Source organism: Vombatus ursinus, unplaced genomic scaffold (assembly GCF_900497805.2).
Source record: "Vombatus ursinus unplaced genomic scaffold, bare-nosed wombat genome assembly UNPS02001287.1, whole genome shotgun sequence".
NCBI lineage: Eukaryota > Metazoa > Chordata > Mammalia > Diprotodontia > Vombatidae > Vombatus > Vombatus ursinus.
Genome location: NW_020941065.1, coordinates 18,876,982 through 18,888,468, shown reverse-complemented (window position 1 = coordinate 18,888,468; position 11,487 = coordinate 18,876,982). Strand labels below are relative to the sequence as shown.

At 48.6% G+C, this 11,487-nt stretch overlaps 1 protein-coding gene across 1 annotated transcript in view; it reads left to right on the top strand.

Moving 5' to 3' along the window:
* Positions 1 to 3,689: 3,689 nt before the first annotated feature.
* The window catches only part of LOC114045042 (SEC14-like protein 4), a 27,106-nt gene continuing 19,308 nt past the window's right edge, over positions 3,690 to 11,487 (top strand). Inside the window, 2 exon segments of the mRNA XM_027864839.1 lie at positions 3,690 to 3,768; positions 6,461 to 6,536. Coding sequence (XP_027720640.1) covers positions 3,715 to 3,768; positions 6,461 to 6,536 — 130 coding nt within the window. The 5' untranslated portion in view covers positions 3,690 to 3,714.

Below are 11,487 nucleotides of genomic sequence, written 5' to 3'. Positions count from 1 at the left end.
TCCTTGTTCTGAGACCCCTCCCAGCTCTGACATTCCATGTTCCAAGACCCCACCCGGCCCTGACCTTCTAAGGCCTCTCTCAGATCTGACATTCCCTGTTCTAAAGTCCATCCCAGTTCTAAAGTCCATCCCAGTTCCCATATTCCACATTCTAAGGACCTTTCTAACATCCCATCTTCCTAGCTATCAGATGTTTCCAGGGGACAGATACTACTCAACGTTCCCAGTGATCTATGGGAGGGCCAATCAGGTCATGGACACCTGCCCGAGCCTATTTTGGTTGTGGAGGAGTGGGACGCCTCCAAGGCAAGTGACAACCTTTCCCCTGCAATGTTTCTTCATCCTGCCAAAGGTCGGAGAAAGGGAACCTGAGGAGGGCCTTCACCCACAGAGGAAGGCCTCACTCCTGGGTCAGGGATTCCAGGTGGGAGGCCCAGCCCCAGGGGTTGCCAGGACTCAGTAATGTCCCTCTGAAAGGGGACTGCAAGATCAGCTAGAATCAGGGTTATGTGGCTGCTAAGGACCCAGAGAATGTCTGTGGCTACCATGGAGGGAAGCCGTGGCCAGGGCTGGGGAGGAGGGGATAACCTCCCTTTGCTGCCCTGGCTCTACCCCACTGGGGGCTTGGCTTCACTTCTGGGCACTCCGGTTTAGGAAGGACATTGACAAGGGTATCCAGGGGAGGGCCAGCGGGGTGGGAGAGGGCCTTGATCCAGGCCAGGAAGTCCAGAAGGATCAAGGAGAAGGAAGCAGACATGTTCATCCTGCAGAGGAGGAGACTCAAAGGGGATGAGAACGCTGTCTTCCAGTCCTAGAAGAGGGATTAGCTCTGTTTTGTTTGTCCCAGGGGACAGAACTAGGAACACTGGGGGGTAGTTTCATTGTTGTTGTTTCTCAGTCACATCCAACTCTCCATGACCCCATTTGGGGTCTTCTTAGCAGAGATACTGGAGTCATTTACTATTTTACAGATGAGGAAACCGAGGCAAACAGAGTGACGTGACTTGCTCAGGGTCACACAGCTAGTAAGTGTCTGAGGCTGGACTTGAACTCAGGAAGATGAGTCTTCCTGACTCCAGGCTCATCCAAGCTTCCTTCCTAGAAGAGCTGTCCACCAGTGCAAGGGCTGCCTTGGGAGGGCTCCCCCTCACTGGAGATCATAAGGCAAGGCTGTTGTGAAGGCTATAGCACACTGCATTTGCATATGCTATCCTAGCTCTCTAGGCGTTGGTCTTCCTAACTCTGTCATTCGGGGATTCTCTGAGCTGCAAGGGGCATTCATGGCCACCCAGTACATCCGTAACCTTCATTTTACAGGGGGATCATCTGAGACTCTCACTTTCTACCCCTTGGTACAGATGGCTTTCCAGTGCCGCCATCTTGTGGGTTCCTCACACACCAAGATCTCTTGGGAGAAATCCATCCCTTGTCAAGATGCTGACAGTGATCTCAAGCATCCTCCCACTGTTTACTCTGACCAGAGTGTCTGTGCTGAGACGTTGTTGGTAGGTCAACCTCCCCAAAGTTTGTCCCTCTTCCAAATAATTGCCATCCCCCCCTCCCCCACCTGCCCTGGCAGGCAGTGTGAAGACAGAACTCATCGGTGCCATGAGCACGTGGTGGTGACATTTGGATCAGCTTCTCCCGGGCAGCTCTCCACGCTCTCTCCTCTCTGGGTTTTGGGGACATTGATTTCTCCCGGTCCTCCTTCCATGTAAACGAGTAGATGTCATCTTCTCCGTCGTCCTAGCTAGGTCATCGTTTTTGACAAGCCTCCTAGCTGTGAGTGCCTGGCCCTGTCCTACATCCTCTCTACACTCTCCCTCTGGGAGACCTCAGCTCCACCCCCCATTTAATTAGCATCTCCCTGTAGATCACTCCCACATCTGTATATCCAGTCCAAGTCTCTCCCCTGAGTTCCAGTTCCGTTATCTCCAATTGCCTGCTGGACATTTTGGATAGAATGTCCCTTAGACCCCTTGACCTCAGCACACCCCAAACAGAACTCATCCTCTTTCTCTTCAAACCTCCTTCTTACCATCCATAACACTTCATCACTGGCTGCCTAGTGGACATCTTGACTCGATGTTTTGAACTCAACGCATACAAAAGAAACCCAGCCCTTTCCCTAAGCTCTTCATCGTGTTGAGGGCAGCAGCACTCTCTCAGTCACCCCTCACAAGCTCAGCGTCATTGTCTCCCACTCTCCCTCATCCCACACATCCTGACAATTGCTGAACCTTGTCTTCTTGGCCTCCATGACTTTGGTCTCTACTCTTACAACCACCTTCTCCTTCTCCTAGGTGGCCTCCCTGCCTCAAGCCTCTCCCTCCTCCACACAGCTGCCAAAGCGATTTCCTCCAAACATAGGACTGATCATGTCATTGTCCCTACTTAATAAGCACCATCGCTCCTTATGTTCCCTACATCACATACAAAACTCCTCTGTTTGGCAGCTGGGGGTACAGCATGACCTGAGTTCAAATCCAGGCTCACATATTTACTAGCTGTGTGACCCTGGCAAATCACTTAATTTCTGTCTGCCTCAGTTTCCTCATCTGTAAAATATAGATAATAATAGCAGCTGCCTCCCAGGGTCTTTGTAAAGGATCAAATGAGATGCTATTTGTAAAGTGCTTGGCATTTACCTAATAAATGCTTATAACCTTCCTTCCTTCACAAACATCCATGAGGAAGGGTGCTACCCAGGAACTCTTCATAGCAATGCAATCATAGGTCAGGACCCTATCTCCATAAAAATAACAGCAGTTTATACCTCAAGAGGGCTCCACACTTTACAGCAGGTTTTCTTCCCAACCACCCTGCCAAGTAAGGCAGTGCAATGATAATATCCCCACTTTGCAGATGGGAAAATTGTACCAACCATGGCTGAAATATGCTTGAATACCCTGGATGTCCTCTACTGGGGCTTCTTGGTCATGTCCTCAGTAGATTGGTGACTGTTGAGGAGCCTTCCAATCCTGGGGTTCTGTGAAGGGACTCAAGTTCATGGGGCATTAGATTTAAAGTGAGACCAGAGAGGTCACTTAGTTTAGCCTTCCCGTTTTAATTACTTTTAATTTCCATTTAATTAACTACTAGCTAACTTTATGTAGTACCTGAACGTTTGCAAAGTGCTTCACATATGTTAGCTCAATTCCATTCTCATGACCCTGGGAAGTTAGTGCTAATAATATTCCCATTTTACAAATGAGGAAACTGAGGCTGGGAGAGGATCAGTGACAGGCCCAGAACCACACAGGTTATAAAAGTCAAGACTCCAGCCCAGGTTTCACGTTCAGGAATTTTTCTACTCTAGGTCTGATAATAATACTTTTTGTATTTGCTATTTTCAATCTCTATTTGACAGATGAGGAAACTGAGGCTGCTGGAGAGACCTTTGTGCCCTTTGCTCTGAGGTGAGCAAACTGCAAAGCCTGTAAATAGTTAAAGACACCTTGGGATGTAGACACAACAGTTGGGTGGAGGCGCTGAGGAGCTGGCTAGGAACGAAGGAGCTCAGCTTGCACCAGGAGGTGCCAGTTCAGGTTGGGCCAAGGGCTTCCTTGCACCTCCTTACCCCTTAGCCACACCCCAAACCCAAACCAGAGTTTGGGCTCTGGGCCAGGGGAGGAGCGAAATCGTCTCCCTCTTCCAACCCAGAGAAAAGGCTGTCCTGGTGGCACGGAGGTGAGGCATCTCCCTGCAAGCACCATGAGCGGCAGGGTTGGGGACCTGAGCCCTCAGCAGAAGGAGGCGCTGGCCCAGGTGAGCCCTGTACCCCCATCCCAACACCTCCCCTCTGAACCAGGAGAGTGCCCTGAGGCTCCAGCTCCATCCCTTCTCGGCCTCCCTGCTTCTAGCTTGTACAGGGCAGAGAGTCCTGAAGCTAGGGTCAAAGGAGCTGGGTGTGAATTCTGCCTTGGCTTCTGTGAAGCTGTGTGAGCAGAGGAAGCCCCTTGCCTTCTCCGGGCCTCAGTTTCCCTCTCTGTTCAAAGAGGCATGTGCTCCAACGCCCCTAGCAGCTAGAATTCCAGGCTCCCACTCTCCCCTTTTGTTCACAGCCTCGCAGGGAGGCTACAAAGGGAGCCCAGAGTTCACTTAGTTTTCTACTGAGGAAACTGAGGCCCAGGCAGATTAAGCGATTTGCTCAAAGTCCCTCAGGCAGTGTCAGGGGCAGTCCACTCACTTCAGAACCACTGCCTTTAGGGTGGGCTCTATAATACCGCCTCATAATGCCAGGCCTGGGGGCTCAGGGAGAGCCCTGGACAGGGAGGCTGGGCTGGCCATGTGCCCCTTCTCCCCAGGGAGCAGGAAGGCCAGACCTGGTATGGGCAGCCCATGCCCCTGTCCAAAACGGTGACCTGGCAGGGGCCTCGGGGGAGGAGGAGTTTGACCCCCCTGGGCTTCCAGCTCTCAGTCTGTTCTCCAGAAAACTTCCCGGGGAGTCCACCCACAAGTAGCCCACCCTTGCATGGATCCCACTGGGGTCCAGAGGCTGTGCATCCTTAATGGTTTCAGAACCAAAGGAGGGTTAATTTCAATTAGTTTGTTTTCAGTCGGTGTTCTCCTCAGATGCCTCACCATGGCTTTGAGCATGCCTTGAGGGCTCTCAAAGTCCCTCTGGGGGAACCACTTCTGAGGGGTGACATTGAGTTTGGAAGGCTTGGATCATAGCCCGAGGCCTAGGACAGGACTCTCAGGGTGCGTGCGCCCACACCGAGCAGGCATTGGGTCTGGGTTTGAGCTCAGTTCTTCTGACTCCATGCTCAGGGCTCCCCCCATTCCACCTGCATTCTGTAGAGTGCGGCCACGGCAGCCGCCCCAAAAGGCCTCATGAACCTTCCCCCACTTAGCTCTTTCATCACTCCATTCATTCATTCCTTCCTGGGCTCCTGTTCATCACCTCTCACCTGGGTTTCTGCAATTGCTGTCACCTAGGGGAGAGAACTCTGGGATGTGGGGACAGAGGGACGTGAAGAGCATCCCTGCTCAGCTACTCCTTGGCCATATGACCCGGAGGAAGCCAGTTAACCTCGCCCCTCCTGCTCCCTCGGAGTGCCTGCCTTCGGGGCCTCAGCTTTCCAGTCTATAAAATGGTAGCTCTGACCTCAGTGGTCCCCAAAGCCCCGTTGATTGTCTATGAAGGCTGTTATTATTGATGAATGTCCCTAGGAAGTGAATAAGGGATGGTGGGATGGGGGGAAGAGTGGGAGGCTGAGATGCAAGCTTGGATGAGCTCCTCAGGTGTCCCTAGCCTCTCCTCCCAGCCCTCAGTGTCCTGGCTTAGCCCTCTGCTCTGTAGCCTGGGGTCCAGGTGGACCCCCATGAGCCCAGTGACTCAGCCTCAGTGTGAGCCATCTGTGTGGGAAGGAGAGAATGGCTCTATAGGGATCACTCGACGTCACGTGTCCTAGCCTGTGTTTTTAAATCCATTAACATACATGAAGGTCAAGAGGACCAGACACTGGGCGGGAGTGAAGCCCGAATATCAGGATTTAAGCCCCGGCTTTACTGCTTACTAGCTGAGTGGTCTTGGGCAAATCATGGAATTTTAGAACTGGAGAGGACCAGAGCCCTCCGCAAGAATCCCCTCTGGCACATCAGTCAACCAATCAGCTAGCAGCCTTGATTAAGCGTCTCTGGCTGCATTGTGTTCGGTGCTGGGGACACACAGCCAGAAATGACCCAGTTCCTGCCCTCAAGCCAGGCCCGGCAGAGAGCGCACACCACCTAGACTCAGGAATATGGGGCTTCAGATTCGGCCTCAGACACTTCCTAGCTGTGGGGCCCTGGGACGGTCACTCAGCCTCTGTTTGCCTCAGTTTCCTCACCTGTAAGTGAAGGGTCTGGACTGGATGGTGTCTAGAAGGTCCCCTCCAGCTCTAAATCTGGGGTATGACTATGGCTTACATTCTTTTTTTTTTTCAGGCAATTGGGGTTAAGTGACTTGCTCAGGGTCACACAACTAGTAAGTGTCAAGCGTTTTGGTCTGAGGGCGCATTTGAACTCAGGTCCTCCTGACTTCAGGGCCGGCGCTCTAGCCACTGAGCCACCTAGCTGCCCCGCTTACATTCGTTTAACGGGACAACATACACATATATAGGTACACAGAAAACCCCTATTCAGGGTGTCATCCAAGTGGTTACTCTGTCTTAGCTTGAAGGCACTGAGTCAAAATCAGCCCCTTTGAACCTTCCCCTATTGTTCCTGTTCCTGCCTTGTGGGGCTGGGCAGAATCAGGCTAATCTCATCCCTCTCCCATGTGACAGAGCCGCCCGAGCAGTGGGAGACAGGCATCACTCTCCCCTCCCCCTCCCACCTCCCAATCTTCCCTTCTCTGGGTTCACTCGGCTTCTTATGGCCCTTGAATGGAAGTGAGCTGACTGATGGTCCCAAGGCAAGACTCCAGGCCCCAGGGATCAGGGCCAGTGATCTTGACCCAGTTGTCTCTCTGCAGTTTCGAAAAAATGTCCAGGAGGTGCTGGTCGACGTGCCCAACCCTGATGACTATTTCCTCCTTCGCTGGCTGCGAGGTGAGGGGGTGGAGGGGTTGGAAACATAGCCTGGCTGGGGGTGGGGTGAGGGTGGGGTAATGATGATAAGATCTGAATTAATCCCCTACCCACCTGCCTCCCAAGGGGCTTGTGCGGAAAGTGTCTTCTGAATATTAAAATATAGCCAGAATGGGAGTTGTTGTGATGGTTTTCATGATGGACATCGTCTCCTTCGATCTTTGCAACCACCCTGAGAGATAGGTAGGAGGGGGATGGTCAGTAGAATTAACCCCATTTTGCAAGTAGGAAAACTGATTTTCCAGGGTCTCTTTTATCTCTTAATATTTTGAATTTATGACCTGTCCAAGGTCACCCAAGTGTCTGAGCTGGGGCTAGACCTCTGGTCATCTCACTTTAAATCCAATGTTCTTTCCCCAAAGAGATAAAGTAGTGCCTTTAAAGAATAGGAACAAATCTTAATCTGCCCACCCCCCAAAAAACCAAGCGGAAGAAAGTATAAAACTAGTTCTCATAACCTTAAATGTGAAATGACCAAACAATCCAGTAAAATGAAAGAAAGTGATAGAAGGCTTATGCTAACAAAACTCCTTAATCAGATGCTTACAAGAAACCTATCTAAAAAGCAAAGACATACACAATAAAACTATCTTAATTGATTGGCAACAGGATGGTTTACTTAGACAAGCCTAGGGAATCAACAAAGATGCTGAGATAATTAATAGCTTTAGCAAATTTGCAGGCTACAAAATAACCCCATAAAAGTCAATAGCTTTTAAATGTAATGACAATAAAAAGGGAAATCACATTCAACAAACACTACAAAATGTATTTGGGGATCAATCTACTGGGACACATAAAATACTTGCATTGATTCAATTACAAAGTGCTCCTTGAAGAAATAAAAAACAACTTAAGTGGCCAAAGGAATATCCAATGCTTATAGCTAGCCTGTGTCAATATCATAAAAGTGACAATACCACCAAAGCTAATTTACATTATTAATACTAAGCCAATTAACATACTTAGGTTTCTCTTCATTTTGATCAAATGCTCTGCCAATTAAACTATCAAAGGGCAAATGTATAGATAAAAGAAAAGAATAGCAAAATTCATTTAGAGAAACAAAGGATTTAGACTATCAAGGGAAATGATGAGAAGAGGTAGTTATGAGGGAAATAGCACTTCTAGATCTCAAACTTTTACAAAACAGTGGTTGTTAAACAACCTGGGACTGGTTAAAAATAGAGAAGGGTTACTATTATCTGTCCTCAAGGTTTTGGTTGAAGCAAAGACCTGCGTTCGGGAATATATAGGAAATAGGTGCTCAGAAAGTTAGTATAAAAAAAGCTCACGCTATGTGACCCACTAGAATCAATTGTTAAAATTTCAGTACAAACACCACACATCAGGGCTTGACTTACTGTTTGGCTGATTGTCTAGACTTAAGAGATGGAGAAACTGCTGACATTGCAAAGGAAGCTTAAAAGTGTGCTCTGTGTGCAGAGGGATCGTTAGCGCCCTGCATAGCAGAGTCAGGATCCAAACAGATCTTGGTAGAGTAGACTAGAGCATTGGGCTGAATCTAATCACGTGATGTCCACTAGGGATAAATGTAAATTCTTACAGTTGAGCTCAAAAAGCCAATGTCTGAAGTACAGGATGGAGGAGGCAAGTGGCCAACCAGGAAAGAGAAGTTGATTTGAGGCTGCACTAAGAGAGTCATATCACCCAGAAAAAAAGAGGAGGTGATTAATTCCTCATTCATTCAATAATGTGGCAGGCACTGTGCTAAGCTCTGGAGATACAGAGGCAAAGGATCGCTCCTGCCCTAAAGGGGTTTACTCAGATCCCATCTTAAGGATGGTGTTCAGTTCTGGTTTAGGAAGGGCATTGACCAACTAAAGGCACCACCAGGAGATGGGATGGGGAGGGGCGTTGAGTCTGTGTCATGGTTGGCCTGGAGAGGAGGAGGCTGGGGGTGGGGAGATAGGATCAATGTCTTCAGACCCTGGAAGAGCTACCAGGCACAAGAAGGCCTTGTTCTGCTTGGCTCCGGGGAGCACAGCTAGAGTAAGACAGGAAGCTGAGGCAAACTCATTGAGACCTGACCTCAGGAAGAGAATTCAGCATAATGAGAGCCGTCCCACAGTGGAATGGGAAGCCCTGGAGCTCGTGGCTTTCCCGTCACCAGGAGCTCCAAGCACAGTCTGGGTGACCATGATGGGGAGTGTTTTGGAGGGTTTTATTGTGCAAGGCTGGGTCAGACTAGAAGGCCCCGAAATGCTTGAATCTGTGAAAGGGAGGCTGGGAGAGAGCCATGGGCAGGGGATTCCAAGGAACTGTTGGCAGAGAGCTCAGCCCTCTCTTCCTCTTTTTAGGGATTCTGAAACATCTGGGGTCTTTTTGCTGTGGCTTCTGGGCCCCCTTTATTCAAGTCCCTGAGCACTGTCCCAAGTAAAACAAGATTAACCCCAGTTATCAAGCCGGGTGTGTCTCTCCTTTGGCAGTGGCCTGGGTCAGACATGGGGACTAGAGTCCTGGGGACTCCCAGGATGGGGATGGTCAACGGAGGTCAAGGGAACAGGGCAGCATGCCAGTGGAAAGAGACCTCAAACTGAGCTCTGACTGCATTGCTTCTCAGCTGGGCAAGGAATTCCTCCTCTCACCATCAGTTTCCTTATCTGTGGAATGGGGCTGTTGCTTCTCATGCTACTGGATCTGACTGATGGCGTGTCATGAAGGTGGCAGATAAAAGCTGCTATAGGGCATGACTGTATGGGAATTGCATCCCCTCTTCAGTCAAGGGATGTTCTTCTCCTGTTGTGGATTGTGGGATGCAGGGGCTGGACATAACCTAGGGGAACCTGAGCAGTCGGGGCCAGTCCAGTGAATACCCTTAACCTGTAGGAGCTGGGCACGTCATGAGCTGCCTTCTGAATGTCCCTTGTGCTCCAGATGAAGAAACTGAGGACAGAGTGAGGAATGAGCCTTTATTGTTATTATTGTTACTATAATGAGCCTTTATGGCCCGCCATGTGCCAAACACTGTGCTAAGCACTTTACAATTATTATCTCATCTGACCCTTTCCCCAATGCTGTGAGCCAGGTGCTATTATTACCCCCATTTTACAGTTGAGGAAAGTGAGGCAGATAAAAGTTAAGTGACTTGTCCAGGCTCACATAGCTACTAAGTGTCTGAAGATGGATTTGAACTCAGGACTCCCTGACTCCAGGATCATTGCTCTGTGTGCTGTACCCTTGGTCTACCTGAGAAACTGCTTGCCCAGAGTTAACTTAGTGAGTAAGCAAACTGGGGTGGGGCTGGTCGGGGATGGAGGCAGGATAGGGATGGGCAGCAGTTCAGGAGGGCAGAAGCAGACAAGGGCCTTTGGGGAGGTCACTCGCAGTCTGTAGCCCCCAGTTCCATCTGGGCATTTATTGGCTGGGCACTGATTTTCAACAGTTTCATCTGTCTATACCTGGTCTTCTCAATAGAGCTGTGAACCATGGAAACCAGCTCATATATTTCTTTTCTATATGCCCCCACTGTCCCCAGGACAGAGCAGGGGATGGATGGAGGAGGTGGTCGGTTTGCCTACAGAACTGAATCACATTAACAGCGGTTCACTTCTCTTGAGGTTTCAAAGTGCTTTTCTCACAGTGGAAGCCAGAGAAAACACTTTCTTTAGGGGGTAACACCTTAAACATGACATAGAGGCTGCAGCCTGGCAAAGCTGTGGAGAGAGAATTAACCTTGAAGTTAGCAAGACCTGGGTTCAGATCCTGCCTTAGTTACTTACAGCTGTGTGACCTTGGGCAATTCACTATGCCTTTCTCAGCCTCAGCTTTCTTATCTGTGAAATGGAGATAGAGGGTGATCATGGAGATGTAGATAGAGAACTAGTTTTGAAGTCAAGGAAAATAAGGTTTGTGTCCTGTCTCTGACACATCCTGGTTGTGTGATCCTGTGCAGATAAATGTTGCAGACTCTCAGGGGCAGGTGGAACCACGAATAGAGCATTCTCTTTGGAGTCAGGAAGGCTTGAGTTCTAATTCAACCTCAGGTATTTACTAGCCATGTGAGCTTAGGAAAATCCTTTAATCTTTGATTGTCTCAGTTTCCTCAACTGTGAAATGGGAGTAATCATAGCATCTGCATCCTGGGGGTGTTATGAGAATCAACTAATGTAATAGTTGTAGAGCCCTTAGCACAGGGCCTGGCACATTGTAAGCACTACGTAAATGCTGTTATTGTTATTATTATTAATCTGTAAAATGGGAAAAATAAAGCACCCACTTCACAGGGCTGTTGTGAGAATCGACTGTGATAATTGTAAAGCGCTTATCATAGTACCTGGCACATATAGTAAGTGCTATATAAATTGTTAGGTGGTAGTAGTTAACAGTAGTAATAGTAAGTAGTGGTAGTAGTAGTAGTAGTGAATAGTAGTAATAATAACTAGTAGTAATCAGTAGCTGTAGTGGTAGTAGTAATCAGTAGTAGTAATAGTAGCAGTAATAGTAGTCAACAGTAGCAGTAGTAGTCAGTAGTAGAAGTAGTAGAAATAGTAGGCAGTAATTAGCAGTAGTAGTATTCAGTAGTAATAGTAAGTAATTGTAATCAATAATAGCAGTAGCAGTCAGTACTAGAGGTAGTAATTGTCAGTAGTAGTCAGTAGTAGTAGTAGTAGTAATAGCAGTAGTAGTAATAATAGTCAGTAGTAGTAGTCAGTAGCAGCAGTAGTAGCCAGTGGTAGTAGTAATAGTAGTCATAGTAGTCAGTAGGAGTTGGAGTAGTAACAATAGTAGTCAGTACTAGTAGTAATAGTAATAGTAATCCACAGTAGCAGTAGTGGTAATAACAGTAGTCAGTAGCAGTAGCAGTGGTAGTAAAAGAAGCAGGAGCAGTAAAATAGGAAATATAGTAGCACCTACCTCCCAAGGATGCTGTGAGGATCAAATGAGATAA